Source organism: Colletotrichum chrysophilum (assembly GCF_026319265.1).
Source record: "Colletotrichum chrysophilum strain AFK26 chromosome Unknown scaffold_26, whole genome shotgun sequence".
NCBI classification, from domain to species: Eukaryota; Fungi; Ascomycota; class Sordariomycetes; order Glomerellales; family Glomerellaceae; genus Colletotrichum; species Colletotrichum chrysophilum.
In genome coordinates this window covers 330,019-351,642 of record NW_026517313.1, presented here as the reverse complement: position 1 = coordinate 351,642, position 21,624 = coordinate 330,019, and the positions used below count along the sequence as shown (strand labels likewise).

The 21,624-nt window shown below is 55.2% G+C and overlaps 4 protein-coding genes across 4 annotated transcripts; all 4 read left to right on the top strand.

Annotated features, from left to right (window-relative positions):
- Positions 1-1,344: 1,344 nt before the first annotated feature.
- Positions 1,345-2,464, top strand: COL26b_004382 (uncharacterized protein; the record flags this gene model as incomplete). Its single annotated transcript, XM_053177260.1, is given in 3 exon segments — positions 1,345-1,625; positions 1,704-2,392; positions 2,412-2,464. The coding sequence occupies 3 exon segments, from the start codon at positions 1,345-1,347 to the stop codon at positions 2,462-2,464; spliced, it is 1,023 nt and encodes a 340-aa protein (XP_053038856.1).
- Positions 2,465-12,383: 9,919 nt separating this feature from the next.
- Positions 12,384-13,079, top strand: COL26b_004381 (uncharacterized protein; the record flags this gene model as incomplete). Its single annotated transcript, XM_053177259.1, has 1 exon — positions 12,384-13,079. One exon carries the CDS (start codon positions 12,384-12,386, stop codon positions 13,077-13,079), a length of 696 nt encoding a protein of 231 aa, XP_053038855.1.
- A 984-nt stretch (positions 13,080-14,063) lies between these two features.
- Positions 14,064-15,160, top strand: COL26b_004380 (uncharacterized protein; the record flags this gene model as incomplete). The annotated part of the gene is made up of 2 exons (XM_053177258.1): positions 14,064-14,106; positions 14,295-15,160. The coding sequence occupies 2 exons, from the start codon at positions 14,064-14,066 to the stop codon at positions 15,158-15,160; spliced, it is 909 nt and encodes a 302-aa protein (XP_053038854.1).
- Positions 15,161-20,259: 5,099 nt separating this feature from the next.
- On the top strand, positions 20,260-20,829 carry COL26b_004379 (uncharacterized protein; the record flags this gene model as incomplete). The annotated part of the gene is made up of 2 exons (XM_053177257.1): positions 20,260-20,334; positions 20,461-20,829. 2 exons carry the CDS (start codon positions 20,260-20,262, stop codon positions 20,827-20,829), a joined length of 444 nt encoding a protein of 147 aa, XP_053038853.1.
- Positions 20,830-21,624: the final 795 nt, after the last annotated feature.

Below are 21,624 nucleotides of genomic sequence, written 5' to 3'. Positions count from 1 at the left end.
GACGGAACCCTCCGCTTAGCTGGCTTCCGACTTTTCGAACTACCTCGGCGGGAGAGGAGTAGACATGTCGATCCGCCGGCTCAACATCCTCGTTTGCAGACGACCTACCAACGGTACCACCGGTACCACCGCTAACGACACTTCCAGTCCCGTCGTTGTCATCAATGACGCTGTTGCTAGTAACATTTTTATCAATAGCAATAAGTCTTTCCTGACGGCCCACAGCCAAAGTCCTCTTTAGGTCTGGCCTGATGCTAGGCGCCAACATTTGCACAGTGGCCTTCAGATCAGCTATTGAGGCCTCCAGACTTTTAATTCTGTCGAGTTGCGTCTTTTTAGCACTTTAAAAGAGTTAAGAGACATTTTCCCTCCCAGCAAGAAACAGGCATGGGGGCGGAGAACTTACCTTGCGTCCGCGTCTGGCTTACTCGTCGGTGCTTCTCTTGAAGAGACGGAATGCGTGTCACCACTGTCGTTCCACGTGCAGGTAATCCTATACCCTGTCAGTCAACCCATCTGATATCGCCCTGCCATTTCGAGCTAATTTCTGAAGGATATCTCGTTTTGGGGTATCACAATCCTTGATTGTGCCCTAACCTCAAGACCGCATAACCAACCAAGACAGTGCGCCTTCTTACCTTAGCGAACGACACCGTGAGCACTGCTCCGACTCCTCGTCCAGCTCACATCGACACTTTTGCCGACGGCAAGTATCGCAAGAAAGAATTCGCCGCCTTCTTTTCCGATTTGACTCGTCTCTGCCGCCTCCCGCGCCGTCCTGACGGCTCTCATCGCTGAGCCGCCGGCGGCGGACGTTGGGCGCGTCTGTCTCGTTCTGCATCGTGTTTTCCTCGCTCCCAGACATTACAAGACAATCCGAAGCCGACTATTGCGGAGATGGGGTATGCGGATATCGCGTAGTCGCCGCGGTATTGACGATGGCAGAAAGGCACGTCGTCGGACGCGCCGGACAAAAACGGAATTAGCCGGAGTCGGAATGTCGTTATCTCGTCCTCGCTGACTTTATCGTCCAATGGAAACCGTTCAGCGCCGGAGCAAGGGGTTGCAGGTGGAGTGGAGATAACCGGATATGGACGGACCGGGGTTGGTCGAGCATGGAACCTCGATCTGCGGTGCGTAGGGACTCCGGGGGACACCAGTGGCGAAAAAACGTGGGTTGTGTAACTGCTGTGTAAGTCTGTCTGCCTTTGATATAAAGTCTAAAATAAGAACGGTTCCAAACAGACGTGGTTTGAACACGAAGACTGCAATCGTCGCACAGCACATCGTCATCTGCGCCAATTTTCTATATCTGCGGCCTTAGTCGCTACGCACGCACACATTATGGCCGCCACCACGCAAACGATACCCGCTGGGATGAAGAAGATCTACCTGGGCAGCTATGAGGGCCAGACATATCGACTTGTGTCGACGAACCCGCCGCGAGACTGCACCCCGGATGAGATTCCCATCATTGACCTGAGTGGTATACACGGCGACCTCGACGCGCGCAAGGCGGTTGCCCGTGAAATCTTGCACGCTGCGAAGACGAGCGGGTTCTTCTATATTGAGAATCATGGGGTGCCAGAGGATGTGACGCGTGCCGCTCACAAAAAGGGGCTTGAGTAGGTCCCGGCCACCAAAAAGACGCGGCGACGACGACAATGGCGTCAACTTGAGGCGAACGACTTACACGATGACAGGTTCTTCAAGCTCCCAGAGGAGGAGAAGCGCAAATTGACTTCGAACACGTCTGCATACGGGTACTGTGGGTTTCGAGAGATACAAGCGAACGTCACGGAGTCCAAAGACAGGAAGGAAGCCTTCATGTTTCATTACGAGCCAGAGTTTGACCCGTTGTACGAGAACCGCTTGGACGAGGTTCCGGACCACGTCCGGGAGCACTTACCAAAAGAAGACTTCACCTGGACCGACTCCGGGGACGGCGCCGTCCTGCCGGGCTTCAAGTCTGCCTTGCTGTCACACTGGCGTGCTTGTCTGGATCTGTCCCGTCGTCTGATCCGCATCATTGCACTAGCGCTGGATCTGCCCGAGGACCACTTTGACGGCGCAACAACGTATCCGGGCGGCGACTTCGCCGTGAACTTCTACCCGGGCCACGGCGACGATCCGGTTGAGGATCCGGACGAGGTCGGCGTCGGGGCCCACACGGACCTCCAGATCATGACCCTGCTGTGGCAAGACGAGCACAAGGGGCTTCAGGTGCTCAACAGCTCCGGGGAGTGGATGTGGGCGCCGCCGGTACCGGGCACCTTCGTCGTGAACATTGGCGACTTTCTCATGCGGCTGACAAATGACCGCCTCAAGTCGACGGTGCATCGGGTCTTGCAGCACGGCCGGGAGGACAGGATCTCGATGCCTCTCTTTTTCGGTAAGTCTGTCTCCTGCAGCCTCGCGGGACGTGAGGTCATTGATCCCGCAAATGATGGGGCTGATCCAGTGATCCCTTCCTTCGACTGCGTCTTCTTGATCCCAAAAACCTGTTTTCAACTGAATAATGACGTGTGAAGGTTTCAATTTCGATCAAAAACTCGGCGTGTTGCCCACTTGTGTCGATGAGGCGCATCCCGCCAAGTATGAACCTGTGACGTGCGGTGAGGTGAGTCTATCCGAACATCCACCCACCTACCTGAACCCCGAGATAATCAGCGAGAGCGTACGTGTGTTGACATGAGACGAACAGCTCATCGCAAAGCGCTTAGCTCGGACGGAGATAACCTCCCGGCAGAGCGTGTGAACGAAGATATCGAGACGTCGATGGCCCCTCCCTTGAGGTTGTAATGCATGGACTGGACGTAGCCCGCCGAATGGTGGAGCGCGAGATCGTTTGATCGGGAACTTTTCAACAATACCTTGCCTGCCGCCCCAAGTGTTGTATGGAAACGGACAGGCAGTTGCAGGGTTTCATGTTGCGTTTCCTGCAACGGTAGGTCTCTTGGGACGGAATGTCACGCACGTACGCACATGATGCGGCGGGATTGGTATTGCGTGCTTGATGATGGCAACGGTAGGTCTCTTGGGACGGAATGTCACGCACGTACGCACATGATGCGGCGGGATTGGTGTTGCGTGCTTGATGATGTGTTGTCGTCAAGACACCTCCGAGAGCAAAGGATGTGTCAGGCTTCCCCAAACTGTCAAGAGATCGAACTCAAGCACCCGGCTCCGATTTCCAGTTGATATCAATGACCCCTTCTTTTCCGTGCCCCTGCTCTTTGTGCTTACGCGTGCGACGGAATACTCCATACGGACGAGAGGGGCCCTGTGTGATGCCCTTCGCCCCCCCCCCCCCCCCCCCCCCCCACACGCATCAACGAGAAATTCGAATCTGTACAGACGTAGTCCTTGTTGCGAGTACGCTTGCATGGGCCTGCGAGTATCCAGCGAATAGGCACCCTAACCGTTGAAAGCGGGGGTTTTTCTTGATCTCGATTCTTTGCCTGGTTATGGGGTCGACTGATCGCTTCCCCAAACGGTGGTCCATATCGTGCGATTCGGAACAAAAAAAAAAAGTTACAAGCCCACTCGAGAAGTCCAATTTCCTCACCGCTTGCTGACCGGTGATTCGCGGCATGTCACTTGCACGTGCACCGCCAGGGGGTCGGAGTTCGTCCAGGGGCAGGGAAGCGTTGCAAGGTTCTGGTGAGCGCCAATCTGACAAGTGACAAGCAATAAGACAAACGGGGTCACCTCGATTGTGACTCTCTCCAACGCAACGCAGTGGAACGGATCGGATCGCTGTAACACTGTGAATTTCCGAGGTCTCTCGCCCTAGAGGCGTACGAGAGCGTCCGGCAGCTGGGGCCTGCCGGGAAGTGAGCAGGCCTTGCGAGGCTTCAAGACGCAGCAGAAGCGATCACCAAGGAGACGACGACAAGAAATCAAATCTGTGGCGGGGATGGTGCTTGAGCGGTGATGCCTCGAACCATCGTCTGTTCTTTCGGGTAGATCAGCAAATCACTCCCCGCGATAACCCCGCAGGCTTGAGGGGACGGGGGGAAAGTCTGTACGGTCTAGACTGGGCTTCGTCTCTTCGTTCTTGTCAAAAATCAAATAGTGTTTTCATGACATTTTGCCGGCCGGTAACACAAAAAGAGAGAGAGGGTCCCGCCCCGCTCACTGGAAGCGCCGTTGATGCTGGTAATTCCTTACTACCTGCGTGTCTGAAAATGGAAATCCCAGCGAAACTTGCTGTACGAGCGGCCCTTTGGAGCGGTCTTGATTCCACGTCGAACAATTCATTGGCGAATGCCAAGCAAGCCTTGGAGACTTGAGACTTGGAGACTCAATCTCGAGAGATACCTCAAAAGCGTCACGCATGGCGAACATGAGATGGATCGTGATCCGGCAACACATCACGCCTGGTTGCGGCTGCTGACATGGCTTGGCACTGAAGCCATCTCCCGGGGTGCTGCATGAGACTTCCATGGAAATTTTGATGTGTACAGCTGGCGGTTTATGCATTCCTTGGAAAGAAAAGGTTGCTTGATATGGAATGAAGAAGCCGCTCTATACGAATGGAATATTGATATAGAGTAGTTAGGAAGGAATCGGAAACCACAAAAGAAGAAGCCGCTCTGCGGATGGACCGGATGAGCCTCTAGAGGACACGATCGAGGGCAGGAAACCGTTTCTGCTTCGAGCGACGTGCTTTTGGCGCCGTGGCCCCAGTAAGGCGCGAACAAACTGCGGTTGGTCCTTGGATCGTACGAGCATCATAAGCAAAGAGGACTTGGAGCCTCGCAAAGCGCCTGACGGTTGTCGAGATGCGAATCGTCGATGAAGGTTGACTCGGGTTGTCCAATTCGCAGCCGCGAGGTTGAAATAGTGCCTGCCCAGACGGTACGTAGCCGTGAATCGATTTGGCTGCGGTTCTGCGATCGCTGGAAATTTCTGTGCGATGTGTAATCAGAAGAGACAGTGAGGATCGGACAATTGATCTGGGATCTTGATGACAAGCGCCCTCCCCAGCGACCAGTCCGCATGCCGTTAGCACTGTCTGTCTGTCGTTTCGCGCACCGCAGTACTGCACTCAGTACAGGGTCTCATTGTGTGCAGGTGTAGTGTTAGTCCATCGTGCCGTGCAGATAGAAGATCCGCTGCCTGCTGTTCCCGCAATATGACCAGTGCCGGTGTACAACCAGCCTTGACACCTTGGCAGGCAGCTCAGCGAATTCTCTCTCGATTCCGAACTGAAAAAATTCCGCCGTGTGAAAAAAAAGTCGGCAGTTCGGACGTCTGTCTGCTTGCTCAGGTCTGGCCGCACGAAGGCGTCGGTAAAGTCCGATGTTCAAGACGATAGTCGGGCATGGCCCGCCGCAGAGAACTACTGCGTACGGACAGAACTGAAGAAACCACACAATGCCCCTGGAACTTGTGCCGGGCCTGTCACCAATGAGGGCCCGACACTCCAAAAGCGGAACCCCAGACTGGCGCAGCTGCAAGCTAGCTCCTGCAGCTGAGACGTGGAAGGCAAAGCAGAATGGTAGCGAAGGCCGAGCAGCTGGGGTGACTGCAACTCTTACAAGGTTTCGGCGCGTGTATAGATACATCGAAAGACGTAGCCATATTAATGCCACGGCCGTCGGTGTAGATGACGATGAAGTCCCGGGGCGGCTGAGCGGTTCAAGGGTCTCGGGCTTCTCTTCAGTCTCTGGGCCTCGCAATCGGGCGTGGCGTCGAAGGGCTTATGTCCATCAAGAGCGAAAGGAGGCTAACGGCAGCCGAAACGCAGTGGGAATGCATACTGGGTCCCTAGCCGTTTGTTTTGGCGTGCCCGAACAATTAGAGACGAGAGAAGGCCCGAAGTGCGGCTGAAAATAGGAAAATGCATCGAGCAATTCGTCCATTCCGTACGGATATACGGGTATCCGTAGCTGGATAGGACTTCGATTAGTGATTCGCAACTCGACGGTGGCTGGAATTCTTCGCGGTAGATGCCAGGGTAAGACCCAGACTACCCCAGTGCCTAGCCACCCTTTTTTGCGGTCGGGGTAGTTCGGGATGTGGACCAGACGATAGGCAACCTAGGCGGAAGATCAGGTCCGAGATGCCGCGAAACGGCTCAAGTACCCGGGTGGTTCCTCACAAAACCGAAAGGAAGCAAAAAAAAAAAAAAAAAAAAAAAGTCATTTTCGCGTAAGAGGAGACTTTTGAAGCGTAGAGACGGCAGAAGTTCTGCCAGAGAGCGTCATCTAAATCGAAGACGGGATTTCCTGTGTGTGGGTAGGGCTGAAAAACCTCCGTCCCGAGGGTTGCGTAACCATGGACCTTGACCACCGTCGTCGGCATTTGTATCTCTAGACAGTCATCAGCTTCTGCGGCGCAAGTAGCTACCGAAGACGAGGTTGTCGAATTTTGGGCGAGCGTTGTAGGTGATGCTTATGATTGTTTGGGGGTTGGAAAGCGACACGCCATCGGCAGACGTCGGACGCCGAATGGCTGGGGGGTAGACAAGCCGGCGTCGCTGCTAGGCGCGAGCCAAACCATCTCGTCGGGTTCGAGGGTGCATGTTTGTTTCTTTGTCCGTTAATTCCTTCTCTCATGGTGGCGGTAGAAGGCGAATGGTAAAGCTCGGATCTGATTTGGATCGACCTAGATCTGAAGTTTGCCAAGGGGCAGCCGCTGGTGCCGCCCTGTGGCGCGTAAGATGGTTCAGCCCCTCCCCGCATGCTCTTACCTTACAGTGCTCTCTTGAAGATTAGGTAAGACGGGATTGTGGGTCTACACTGGTACTCGGGCTTCGATGTTGACACCTATTAGTGTCATACCGCAATGCCATGCCTTGGTCGAGGTTAGGTAGGCTGAGGAAAGTGGTGCTGATGCTGACAGCTAAGGTCAAGTAAGGTAAGGTAAGGTACCTCGAGGTGCATTCCATACGGAGCCTGAAGGCGCCTGCCGTAATTTGCAGCATGTTTTGCGGAAGAAGGCCATCTAGCCGTACATCCGCGGAAGATACGGAATCCGGTGTTGTCTCCGCGACAAATCGGTCCCGCTCCGTGCCGTGCACCCTTCAAAGAAGCGACGTCAGTCAGTGTTGTTGGTTGGCAAATGTGCTAGTGTATCCGTAAGGTAAGGTACCAATACTCTGTGAGGTGCCTTAGTCCGAGGGATGAATGCCCTTTGGCACCGAACGAACGCTCGCTCCCCGGAGAGGGTCCACGCTAGGTAAGCTACCTACCTAGGGTAGACGACGGGCCCAAGGGCTGCTAAGCCACGTCGGGCGCCGCTATCCGCTTTTAGGAAAATGCCTTTCGCTGTAGTGCCTGCTACAACAGTAACAATAGTAAGGTAGGGTTAGCTCATGTCGCAATGATATTCAAAGTCCAATGCTTCAACATCAAGTCAGCTGGAAAGCGAAACCAAGCCATCATTACTCGGCAACTGTTGCTGAACTGAACCGCGACGGAGCGGGCCCGAGTCCCAGGCAGCAAGCAGGCTGTCGGATTGAAGCCCCCCCCCCTCCCCCCCCCCCCCGGCTTGTTTCGGTACCGCCTGCAGCAACCCATGGTTTGAGTCCAGCATACGGTAGCACCCACCTCCTCCTGCGGATCGCTACCTTACTGCTGACAGACAGCTTGGACGAGGCACTTTTGTCGCGGTGGACGTATTCAACTCTGACACACTCACCGAGGACTAGCGTTCGTCGACGTTGACGACACATCTCGCTTGAGCACGGGAGTTGGAATCAATCTAGAAACTACGTCTGCCGGCATGTCTACGCTGATCGTAAACGGCCAATTTGATTCCTCATCGTGCCAAATGCGTGTTGGTGTTGGCTCACGGTCAAGACCGGATGGACGTTCGGGGCTCGCGGGGATATGGGGGCTGATACAAGCATCGGTGCTTCCTCGCCGCGGGAGTGCAATCTCATCTGTCTGCCGCTTTCGAGTGCAACTGCTCTTTTACCTCGTACCACCGGGCCACCATGCCAGATACCACGCAGCACCCATTACTACGCAGTATGTACCACCCAGTGCAGCCAAGATCGGACCCGAGCAAGGCGGGACAGGGGTTTTGGAGTTCGAGCTGTCACACCAGCATGGTGTCAGGGAGGGATGGAGTGAGACAGAAATAGATGGAAACTTGGAAACTTGGCCGGTGTCAAGGTCAAGGTACGCATCTCCCGCACTATCAGCACCTGAATAAGTAGACTTTTATGTGAGGGACGGGCTAGCAGGCAAAATGGCAGGAATGTAAGGAGGAAACAAGACGAGGAAAGACACGCTGGCCAAAGCTGGCAGGTATGAGCGGCTTCACTTGATGCTCCTCAACGGACTCAACGGAGATCCCCTCACATCAACGAGGGGCGGAATTGGCACGATTTGATGGTGCGATTCTGGCCGAAAATCACTCTACCTACTGCGTAGTGTGCAGTGCCATCTTTGCTTCCGTCGTCCGCGTGAGTGATTAATCATATTGCTGGAGAAGGGCAGGCATTCCGGATACGCACATCTTAAAGTTTTACCTCACAGGACCCTTAAACTCAGGACGATTCGACCCGAGCAAGACAAGAATGGCGGGTGCCGGTTGGCGCCCACTGTTCCGGGGTCGGTCTCGTGAGTCGTGGTCCCGCCTGAATATGCACAGCACTGCTGCACGAACCCATTGCTCTATTCGTAGGTACGCGAATGGCCTCTAGTTGCAAGCACACTATGAGCGGGAGTGGACACTCCGGTGAGTAATCTCTCAAGGTCTTCCCAAACGGTGCATAGTGCAGTTGGGAGACGACACACCGTGCTCATGGCTTCCACAGGCCAGGTCACGCCAGGCCAGGCTCTTCTTATCAGACAGGTGCGGGTTCGCGACATTGTCCTCCAAGTAAGTGTGCCAAGTAAGTGGCAGACGAATGTCGTGCTTATGCTGGCCGTTGCTCATTTTCATCCAAGTAGGTGGTGTGCGCATTCTCCTCCCCTCCCTCCCAGGTCTGTCAGGGCTGTGAACCTTTAGCTCGCCCGCAGTGACCAGCCCTACCCAGCCAAGTTGAGCCAGGTCGAATCTTAGATCGGGTCTAGCATTTCAGATGAGATGGCCCCCTTGCCCGTGCCACATCTGTCCGATGGAAGTTTCTTTAGCCCGTTCCCAACGGCGAACGACTTGCGGCGTAGTACAGAAGCCATCTCTCCGCACCAGGTACGAGGATGGTGCTTGTATGTTGGGATGCCTTCAGTCTTCGGCACTCTGTGACGAGCCATGAGTTGTAAGTTGCGACAGGCCTTGCCTTGGCCCTACGCAGTGCGGATACTGGCCCTTCGGAGAAACCCATCATGGATGTTGCAGCGCAGCAGAGATGGGGGGCAGGCAGCCTGACCCCACAATAACCGAGGACCTCCAGCAGATCGACCCGCGTAGGGGACTCATTCCTTGTGGAGGGGTCATCCTGTTTTTCATACAGGGCTCTGCCAAACAAGTCGATGGGATGTTGCACCACCACTTTCTTTCGTTATTAAGCAAACTCCCGGCCAAGTCCTTTTGTACTAGCGACCGACGACCGGGCCTGCGTCATGAACACAACACCGACCGACCGACCTTACAGGCGAACGAGCCAAAGGACTGGATCGCCTCGGGCCCTCACTTTTTCCAATCTTGTTCACTCACTACTCATTCCCTCGCATCATCCCGGACTAGGGTATTATCAACCAACGCAGGCAGGTAGGCAGGCTTCCACGCACCAACGCTGGCGTATCCGTACCTACTGCTGCAAAGGACGAGGAGGAGTCGAAGCGGGAGCTAAACAGGAGGGGGGTGAGAGACAAACGAGGCGTGGAGTGGCTTCAGCCCGGCAACATTGAACTCACATGTATCCATACTTGTTGCCCTTCCCGACGCCGCCACTCATCGCTTTGTCGGGAGAGCCCCATGTCAGCCATTGGCAGCGTCAAGTCATTGCGAGCCCAAATTTAGGTAAGTCTTTTGTGGTTGCTTGACATGGTGTTGGACTCGATTTTTTTTTCTCCCCTTCCCCCCTTTCCAACCTCGGCGATACTCGTCGTCGTATCGCAACGCAGCGCATCGCATCGCATCCCACCGCTTGATGCCCCACGTATTTCCTGCACCATACATCTCAGCCAGGTAGGTTGTTGTGACGGTAGCCTACGAGTCCGTTTTATTTTATTTCTCAATTTGGTACAAGTCAGGACTCCGCAAGCATGATGTACCGAAGGCAAGGTAGGAACTGCATGTTTCGAGCGTGTACAATCAACTCCAGTCGTGTCGTGTACGGTCGGATGCCCCCGTTGAACCAAGGGGGGGAGAGGGGGAGGGACAAAAAAAAAAAAGACCAGACCTGATGGCTGCGGACAACCCAATGTTGAGCGGTAAATACCACCCGGCGTCCACTCATCCCGCCTATTCCCTGTCACAGTCACTAGTTGCGGGTTGTGAGTTTTGGACCTTGCTGTTGAGGGTAAAAAAGTGTCATTCCGCCCACCGTTATTGGATACGTCTCATAGGCTTGCTTTGTCCTCTTGTTTCCATTCATATCGCTCGGTCAATGGGAGTTGTGTGCGCCCACTCGATTAGTCTGCCCTGCCTGTGTTGAGCCTTCAATGGGTCATTCCACCCTCCCGCCGCCTCTCCTGGGTCTCGCTCCGGAACTATCTCTCGGCGCGTGAGGTGTGTGTGTGTGCGTGTGTGTGTGCCACTTGCTCCGGCGCCATCCTCGTCGCCATCCTCGTCGTTGCCTCTGCCGATTTCGTCTCTTCTCGGGTTGCAGTCTTTTTTACTCTCGAGCTTTTCTCTTCGCCATCCTAGCGTTGCTTGAGAAACAAGACTTGCTTCCACCGGCACCGCGGACCATCGGAGACGGCCTTGTGCCCCGGCCAGAACGGGACCCCCAGTCCATCAGTCAGAAACCAATTTGTTCCGCGTTGTCGCTGCCAGCCTTCCAGTCTTTTTTCCAGTCGGTTTCCCAGTCGGAAAAAAAAAACTCATACTCCGCCTGGCTTCTACCGGCGATATCCAGTAGTGGCCAAACAGCAACATCAATTGCCTGCAGCCACCTCCGCCTCCGGTGCGCTCGCCAGGCCACCCCGCAGCGCCCTACTATCATACGCCTCACCCTCACCCACCCCCCCCGAAAATAGGAAGAGAGAAAGAGAGACAGAGAGACAGAGAGACAGACAGAGAGAGAGAGAGAGAGAGAGAGAGAGGGGACTAAGGACAAAAAAAAAAGGATATCATAAGCACGCACGGAATGCACTCCGGGCAACAGGGACCCCTCAACTCCGTCTCTGGCCGTGCCTACTCCGTCTGTTGAAGGACGCTTCCGCTTTTGCCTTCCCTCCCTCTCCCTGCCCTCTTCATCCTGCTCCTCCACTTCCACGTCCCCATGTTGCCCAACGTGCCTGCTACGGCTTGCCACTTGACAACCCCAAGACTCAATTAGACCACATCCGCCACCTTTTCGAGCCATTCACGACACAGCTTCAACCTGCCACCCGTTTCCTCCTCTGTGCGACCGCGAAAGTGGCCCGCCGAGTGCCACCCTCGCCATCACTCGCCCTCTCAGACCCGATCTCGTCGCCCCTAGGGTTAATCACCCCTTCGCAAGCACCTCGACGGCTTGCCTGAATCGACGCTGTTGTTGTTGCAGTCTTGCTTTTGGTCCCCTTCGACCCTCGCACTGCCTGGCGTTGTGCTTTTTGGCATGCCATCTCCTCGACTCAACTTGTCCTAGGTTCTTCATGAATCTCCAACACCCAAATCGAATCAAACCCCCTCCGATCCCGTCACTATTAGGTGTACCATGGACGACGAAGCAGCAGCAGGGCCTTCTAGCGAGATGTCGCGAGGAAGCTCTGCCGCGGCCGAGTTGAGAAGGGACCGAAACTCCGTCATGAAGGTGGTAAGTCCAACAGACCCTTTCGCTATTTTTGCTGCAGGTTTAGCGTTGCGTCGACTGCAACAGCACAAAGTTTTGCGGCTATGTTGACGACGTGGCTTTGCTCGTAATTTTGGCTGCCGATGGTCGTTGAGTTTGGCGATCTCGATCTGTCGCCGTCCGATAGCTGTTCCCTTGCCGACCAGCAACTGTTTGGCCTTTTCTTGTCAACCAGAAGAAACCTGACATGATAACAGGCATGCGGTACCTGCCGTAGAAGAAAGCAGGCATGCGACGCGGAGAAACCCAAGTGCAGCTTCTGCAAACAGCGAGGGTTCCAGTGCGACTACGCGGCGCCGCCCGTGACGAAGTGAGTTCCTTTCCCGCCTAACCCTCCTCTGACTCCGATAGCATCAACGACTGCACGTCTGTTCCCAGCATTCCTCTCTCAATCCCTGCGGACTGCCTCGCCGGGGGTTGTCCGGAGGGATCCTTGTCAGCCTTTGTTAACTAGATGATGTGCGACAGGAAAGACAGAACTATGGAAGAAATTCGAGATTATCTAGCTCGTATCGAACCCAAAATCCACCACATTTATGAGAACAGCGGAGACATTTCTAGACTTTACCAGATTTTCGACCCTTTCGGCTACCAGTCACAAACCGCGACGGCGAGTTTGCAGATGCCCGTGCCCCTACAGACGCAGCTGCAGTACGTGTCCGCCGTTCATCAAATGATGCGGTGGGGTGCAGTATGGGAGATGCTTCGAGCTGCTGAGCCCAAGATAGAGGGACTTGAGACCCTCCTGGAGCCAAACTTTACGTCGATCCTAATGGAAAGCCAAGGACGCGATGGGAAACTTTCGCATGATGTTCTCAGACCGAATATTGCGGGCGGTGCGACCCTGAGTTATGCCGACAAAGAATGGCTGGAGCAAGGATCGACGATATACTTCAGTACTTTCCACCTGATGCACCCTGTTTTAGACCAGGAGTACTTCATGAAGAGAACACTGTCATCTGCAGTCAGCGGTAAAGTTCCGCAAGAAAGCGCAGAATGCGCTCTGGTGTTTCTGACGATTGCTCTGGCTCACATGGCTTCAACTGGGGGTGCCAGTATGGAAATGGACAACCAACCGCCGGGCCTGCACTATTTCAACGAGGCGAGACGCCGCATGGGATTCTTCATGGAAGATTCCACCATCGAAGCCGTACAGGTCTTCGTGTTAGCAGGGTGAGTTCTCGTAATCGGAGGGTGGGATGCGCCGGGCGTGGCGCCGGGATCCGGGCGGGATCCGGATCCGTGTCGGCGCCGGCGCCGGACCCGGGACCGGGACCGGGACCGGGACCGGACCCGGGGGCCCGTCCCATAGGTGCCCGCATCGGGAGCCGCACCCGCGCTTTTTGGGTGTGATTGTTGGAAAAAGAAATTTTTTGGCTGACTCGAGCTTGGTGGTTTCCACGACCAGATTGTACTATGAATGCTGTTCTCGACACATGGTAAGAAACGGCGAGAGGAGGGGTTGCCGTGGGTATTTGGCTAAGATGGAGGCAGGAATTCCGAGCTATGTCCGTTCACGCGTCCTTGGCTTGCCACAGGATGATTGCCGGGTGAGATTTCTCTACCCCCATTATTGCCGCGGGTCATCCGGTGCGCTGTTTTTACTGGCCAATGTGCTGATGAGAGCCTGCAGCAGCTCTGGCCAGGACCGATCTCAGACGCAGGCAGATCTGATGCGGCGGCTTTTTTGGCATTGCTCCATCACAGAAACGTATGTGCCATCGCCCCTTTCCCTTCATGTTCAATTCAACGATCCAGAAAAAAAAAAGTTGGACCCCCAACTCAACGCCCCAAACTGGACCCCTAATCCCCATCGTCATCGCCAACCCCATCTTCCATTTCACGGCGCATTCCTGTAGCCTGATGACGATGCGCGTCCGCGTCGTCTGCTTTAATCGCACCCCCCTCCCACCCCCTCGTGGTGTTTGGCTGGATCATCAACGCCCGGCCAGTCCTGTCATCCCCTGTGTCTATCCCTCCACGTCTGTCTGAGTTGTCTGACGAATGATTACTGAACAGGGGACTCAACCTGGAGCTCGAGTTGCCTGTGACATCGCTCAGTAAGACAGAATGCGAAATGTGGCCAGATATGTTCTCAGATAGTCTGGTCCCAGATGCAGGGTACGGCATTTACGAGGAGCATTTTTACTCGCAAATCAGCATGCGGAAGCTCGCGCTCGACATACATCGCACATTGTCAACGGGTGAGTACTTCTCAGCAGCGCCTCTGACTCTGACCACTCTCCTCTCGCTGGCGCTCAGCGATGACTCTGTCGTCATATGCCAGTTCTGAGTTGCACCATCGCAAGTGCAGCAGGAGGCATTCCCCATGCCACCCACCATACGATGATCCGTTTGGGATGTAACCCGCTAACGATCTCGCTTCACCCAGCTTCGACGCGGCCGGCCTCCAGTCCGGGGCTGTTTACGCAGACGGCCAAGGAGAAGGCTTCCCATGAGCTACACGTTGCAGTTGACCAGATGCAAAGTAGTCTCAACGAATGGCAATCGCAGTTGATGGAAGGACTTCAGTGGAATACTAACCAAAGCATGACCCCTACACCGTTCCCAGGGCAGTATCCCACGCCATACCCATCGCCGTACCCTACCCCTGGGGAAGAACGCATGGAAGGGGTCATGTCTTCAATCGGTTCCGTGTATTTTCCCAGCAACCAGTTTATGGCACAGCAGCAGATCGCGACGGGAGTTCTTCCGACACAGCCAGCGTCGCCCGAGGCCATACTCCAAGCTTTGCTGCGCACTCGTCTCGGTTACTTGCGGTGTCTGCTGTACCGTCCTTATATCTACCGGGTCGTGCATTCTGACAAGCTGTCTTCTCAAGACCTCGTCGGGGCCGAGGAATACCTCCGGCAGTGTGTTTGTTGGCCCATTATCATACCGCCGATGTGCCACAGCAAGCGCCTGATCCATGGTCTTTACTTCTGGTCGCACAACCTGATGGGGATTCTCATCATCTTACGCCTCGCCATCACGCACCCGAGGCTGCAGGCGGTGTGTCTCAGTATCGGTAAGAAGGACAAGGAGGAGTTCAAGAGACCCGGCGCGTGGAACGCGCAGGCGAGGCAGACCATATTTCTGTGTGTTGAATGGTTCAAGAGTCTCATGGATATCGATGCCGATGCTAGGTGGTGTTGGTCCATCATCCAGGGCATATACCCAGAGCTGGTCCTCAGCCCGACAAACACCCGGTTCCTGCCAGAGTTTTACCCGACGGCGATGCCATCTCAGGAGGGCTGATGACCCTACTGTAACCAGTTTGGCTGTCAACTTGCGGCTGTGCGCCTATGAGGAAGATGAGGTGGATGTTGAAGAGGAGCAGATGACACTACAATCTACAGCAGAGGTTGAAGGAACCGATCAGGTTAGAACGACGGGTCTACGGCTGCGAGCGGCTCGCAGATATGGTTGATTCGACTGAACAGACAACAAAACAAAGATAAGAGGGAAAAGAAGAGAAGAGAAGTGGCACTCACAAACAGAACACTTGGATTGCGATGGGGGCTTAGACTGGAGAGATACCCTTGCATGAGATGCTCCGCGCTCCCTCCTTTTTTATTTCGGTTTCTTCTTCTCCTTCTTGTCTGCCAATGACTGGCTCCGTCTAGAGAGCGACTTTCTTAAGATGAAAGCCGCAGAGAGCGCGACAGACACACACACACACAAGCCGTTCAATCATGATCCTTCAGACGCCCCCGGTGATGCTTAGCCCGCCTGGGACCGGAAGGGGGTGTCCCTCAGCTGGACATCTCCGAGTCTGAATCTTGCCCATTGCCTAATAATGCCGCACCGTTCTCTTCCAGCACGAGGAAAGCCACGACCTCCCGTGCCCTCCCCGTGCCTCTGGGATACGGTCTGCCTCTCACAAGAATCAACAGGAGACATCCTATCGGCAGTTTGATGGGAAACGCATCTTACACATAACAGGCGAATTGGGTTATCATCAAAGACTCCCCTCGCGCCACAGGCATAGTAACATGAGGGTGATTCATCAACACGCATCTGAACTGGTCATCCTCGTACTTGTGGATATCAAGTTCCGAGTTTAGACGAGGCGTTCTTGATTGTTCAGAGGCCCATGGAGGCCGATTGATCGTACCAAACTGGGGGCTCCGATACTTGACGTGATATGCGAAGAGTTGACGCGAGTTTGCGAGTGTGTAACGTACCTCCACAAGTTTCCTTGTATAATAAGATGCCAGATTATATCCATCGCTAGGATTGCTCATACATCGCGGCGTGCTCCGTCAAACCTCACCAAACTCCGGTGTACTTACATACCTGGACCGCCGACACCGGGTATGCACCCGCGTCGGCTTCGGTTTCCGCGTTGAATCTGCCAGTGCCACGGGCCGAACTGTTCCTCGGTCATTCCGCGTGCTACTACTACACACACCGAATGCCTCCCTCGAACGCCACCTAAACGCCACCTCTACCAACAGACACTCCCGTAACCGCCCTCGCACCAGTTGGAAAAAAAGGCCGAGAGAACCAACGTCAGAGGGAATCAAGCGCAAGCCACATTTACCAGCCTTCCACATAGACTCGAGAAACAGCACAATGAACCATCTAGGTGGTGGACAAGGGAACTAGTGGAGTAGGACAGCGACAGAAGGAAGGAACTACCGAACCCAACACATCGAGATGACTGCAAAATTGCAGATGCAGTGTCGCCTGTACCCAGGCCGTGGGGTGCGGCTGCTCTAGCTAGGCTTGGCCTGGCTTGGTGTGTACCTCGAAGGCGTGTATCTTGGTCTCTCGGCCGGGTAGGCAAGGCAGGCAGGTCAGACAGATCAGACCCCTCTCTCAAAAGGGGAAAGGGGAAAGGAAAAGGGGGGCGTGTGGGAAGTCGGATTGGGGCCCCAAGGGGGATGTAAAGAAAAGGAACATGCCCAAGCGGTGTTGGGCTTGCAGCACAAACCTGTCGTCGTGGTCGCTCGGATTCAGCCTCTTCTTTTCCCGCCCCCGCTCGTCCCCTCCAACGACCGCGACACATTCCTTCCACGTCAAAGACAAGACACGGAAAGGCAAAGACAAGACGTCGATGGACGAGGCCGTGCATTTTCTTTTTGTCCTCTTTCACTCCTGTGACGTGTGGCTTCATTGTTCTTGAGGCTTGCGCCAATGGCGAACCACGACGTTTTCCAGGGTCCTTGCCGCTTGCCCACGCCGTCTTTGGTCGTCACGTTCAAGACATGAAGCTACGCGCTGTGGCTGGCGTTTGTGGCTTTGATGTGGACGTAGGGGAGAGAGCTCGAGGGGTGGGTGAGTGTAAGCCAGTTTCTGTATCTGTATTCAGCTGGCATATGCCAAACATGCCAACTAATAACTCGACGCTTGACTCAACGGGTAGTTAGTAGATGCTTCTTGTCGTCGGCAACAATCGGCCCCAACGGCTCTTGTTCCGGCGGTGCACCTCTAATGCCATGATATACGAGGTCAAGAACGGGGACGAACGCGGTTCCAACAACGCAGGCGCAATTAGCGCTAGGTCCGCCGGTGCGAGGAATATGCATAAGGCGGAGGAGAGCCGGGCGCCACTATTGAAAGTATATGCGCGGCAACAGGACGGGCGGCGGTCCGGCGCTTAGGTCCGCACATACCTCTCTCCTTTCGTGTGTGTTTTGCTGTGTGTGCTCTCCTCTCCCGTAAAAGGTGGAGAGAGGGAACACGAAGAGCAGAGAGAGCCATCAGCCCGCATCTGTCAAACGTGACACGGATGATTGTCTTGGCCGGCCCAAAGGAGACGACGGACCAAGGCCAAGCAACTCTTCGCCGAGGAGCCGAGAACGACTGCCCGGCGGGGAGGGGAGGGGCGTCAACTCGACCAGCCCTGGACTGAGCCTTCATGCGGCTGCGTCCTGCGTGCCCAAGGGACGGACGCCGCATCGTCCCGGCCTGTCATGTGGCTTGCCCGGCCCCTCCATCTGCAACCTCCTGAGGCCTGCGTCGGGTTCGATAGCCGATCCATAGTTGCTTGCGGAGATTCCAGAGAAGCATGCAGGGTCTTGCATCTATCCCTGAAGGAGCAGGCATGCCGACACTTCTATCGATTCCTGTGTGACCGATGTAAGTCAAATGTGGGTAATAATCGATCAGTAACCCAGATGTGACGGTGATTGCCATCTTCAATTCAGATCTTCCGTTCAAGACTGGTGGATCCTGAGGCAAAACAGAGGAAGGAAGCTTCCCGTCTTCTAGGGGGATGAGGAGCATCTTCGCCATCCCACTCAAGTCTATAGCTGGGGGAAACAAGGCAGTTCCCCGTCCTTGTTCCGTTTCTCTTGCCGCCGTCCCCGCCGCCTATCAAGCTTTCTCGGTCGGCTCTTGGCCCGGCTCGGCGTGTGCAGAGACCCGCTGGGCGGATCGGGAACTTTCTGCTGCGCAACGTGAACACGAGATCGGAGCGAATCATGTCGTGCGTCAGTCTCTCTGTGTAAGGGGATGGATCGTACATCCCAAAAAAAAAAAAAAAAAAAAAAAAAAACCTCGGGTAGCACGACGTGAGGCTGCAGAACATGAACATCATGCGAGAAGAAAAGAAGATGTCAGCCGCAGCGTCAATAATTCTGTCTCGTGTTACGCGAGCAACCTGCCTGCAGGGAAACGGAGCGATGATGTGGGTAAGGGGTGAGATCAGACGATATGCCTGCATGTGCGCTAGGTATGTCTCTGACGGGGACCGCGGCCGTCCCTTCCCTAGCTTCCCAATGTCTCGACGTGTGCTTTGTGGTTGGCCCCCAAAGCATGAAGGAGGAGGAAGCGGCCCGAGCAACGAGCGACAGGCCCGTAGTCTGCAGGCGGTCTAGTGATGGGTAAAAGTCCAAGCCTCCCTGAGCAAGTCAAAGTGAAGCGGACGCACGAGCTGCTGCGTCTTCGATGCATATGGGTGTGTGAAGTATGTGAGTGTGTGTGTCTTGGTGCCCAATGGACGTGGTCGATGGTGCCCGCCCATGTCTCTCTCCTCCTCCTCTCTCTATGTCTGTGTCTCTCCTGCGATCCCAAATCCCTGGAACTGGGGGAGGGAGGGAAGAAAAAGAAAAGGGTGGGAGGGCTGAGCGAGGGAGCTAAGGAGGTGTTTGGACCCCCGCGCGATGACGATGTCGTTTGTACGTACATACGTCCCGTCTTGGGTGACGGAATTGAATGATTTCATCTGGGCTCCATCAGCCTTGATCCCAGCCTTATTCCGCCTCATCTACTTGGACGGAGCAGAAAATCCGCTGAACATCATCCGGAGTGGACGCAAAGAGAAGAAGAGGAAAAAGAAAAGAAGAGTTTTCCCCCTTCTTTGAATCATCCGGACAGGACGTGACCTGGCCATCCGGACCAATAATCCAGACAAGCGAGCGCCACGCGGCCGTGGCCTGTGAGAAATTTGGACGACGTTTCAGTGCCTTCTCGCGATCAGACTCGGCGGTAACCCAAACAACGTCACGGAAGGGCAAGGGAAGGGAATGTCGGAGGGGATGGGGCGGGAGGAAGAAACAGAGCAAAAGTAAACACGGAGGTTCCGGCTTGCCCGGGCCCCCGGGCGGCCTGCCTTTGAACTGGAAAGATAGAACATTCCCCGGGACCGTGTCGTCCCAGTGCCTGCTCCTCCTCCTCCTCCTCCTCCTCCTCCTCCTCCTCCTCCACCATCTCCTCCCCACTCTACTGAGCACGACGTCGTCGAGGAACGCGAGGGCGCTGCACCGCACCGCACCGCACCGCACCGCACAGCGAGCTCCGGGTCTTCCGTGGGCTGGGAACGTTCCCCGGGGGACCTGGGCGACCCTGCCAGCCGGCCGTTAGCACGCATGCTAATCATTTCCCCTGCCCCAAATGAGTTCCCCAACAAGCTCCAGAGTCAAAAAGTCTAAAAGCCTATTGAGCCGAAAGGGGCAGCCCGCCGACCAATTAGGCGCGCCTATGATGCCGGCAATACGACCCTGTAATTGGTGTGATTTCATCATGAGAAAAAAAAAGAGTGTCCCATTGCCTAGGGGCCCTGTCGATATTGAGTAGGCGGATGGAAAGGTGAAGGGAAAAATAAGGATTGGTGGCGCGCGGTTGAAGTAAGTCATGACTGAATCGGGGTAAGCACCACGAGTTTAGCAAACCATCAGGTGCCTCAATCTTCCCCCTCTTCTCGTCCTTTGTGCACCTGTGTCGGTTTTCCCTTTTCCCTTTTTCCATCTGTCCCTCAAGGTCGCAATTCTCGTCTGTCGGCTGCATTTCCCACGCTCAGACGTATCTTCACGCGGCTTTGTCAACACCTCAGAGTGAACATCAGAGTGAGAGACAAACACACAACCGAGCGCCTCGCACCACATACCGCATACCGCAACCTGCCAAACATGAAGTTCGCCATTGTCGCAGTCGCCCTTGCCGGGCTTGCCGGCGCCCAAGTCCAGCAGCTTCCTACCTGCGCAGTACGTTCGCATCCTGTTCCTCCGTACCCCTCTTGCTCTCGCTCTCAACCCCCCTGCCCCTGACGTCGCATCTGGCGTCGGCGGGAGGAAGCAGTTGGCGTCTTCGTGGGCTGACCTTGGTAACAGCAAACATGTGTGAACAAGTACACGTCAGGCACTGCCATTGCCGGCTGCAGCAACCTCGACATCAAGTGCATCTGCTCCAACTCGGGCTTCCTCGACGGCATCGCCTGCTGTCTCGCTGACGCCTGTCCCAAGGCTGACCAGGACACTGCCGTCAAGTACGCAAAGGACATTTGCACCGGTGCCGGCGTCACTGTCCCCGATCAAGTGGTGTGCAAGAGCGCCAATGCCACCGCGTCTGGTAGCGCGGCGGCCACCGGTGCGAGCCAAACCGCGTCGAGTCCCTCTGCCACGGGCACGGCCAACGCGGCGCCCATCATGGGACCTGGAGCGCTGCTTGGTGGTCTCTTCGCCGCGCTTTTTGCTCTGTAAATGACCTGGGAGTGTTTTCGATGTTCGCGACGACGACCGGCAATCGTCGTCTTTTTAAAGGCTCACCGAGCCTGTATGTGGACTTACTTATCATGGTTTTAATGGCTATATTTTGGGTTCGATGTGGCGTTAATTTTGCACCTACGCTCTGCCGAAATCAATACGTGATTACCATCAATGTGTCGTTATTTTCGTCAGTGACAGGAAACGTTGATGCCATGCAATTGGTTGGTGATATCAATGCGGCAGCACAAGGATTCTTCTTAACCTGCAAACAAATGCAACGACGGTGCTGGACAATGAGACCAATGTCTTGGTCAAAGCGGTCGGCAACGGACGATACGAAAGCGGAGTCACGTTGATAACGCGCCGTCTTGTCTGTGGATATGTCGGCAGAACAGCGGAAAAGCAGCGCCGAAACATCGGCGGGACCCCTTCTCCTTGGACCCTGACCTTACATCATCCATCTGCCGACGACGAGCTCAGCACGCGGGTAGCATTTGTGTGTGTCCGGGGGTAGCAGACCGCCAGTTCATGTGCGTGAGGCCTGGCCTGGCCTGGCCTTGGTACTGGTGCTGGTGCTGGTGAGGATATTTATTTTGAGTTTTTCGACGAACCTTCTTCTGCATCGGCCTAGGGATCCTGGACTTCCCCCAAACGCCCTCGGGCCTTCTGCAGGCGGAAGCTGTAGGAGGTGCGGGAGGGGGATCAACAAACGGCGAGATTGACAAAAGTCTGTCTGACCCTACCGCCCGCCTGGAGTTTGAGGGAAATCTTCCTCTTCCCGCTGTCAAA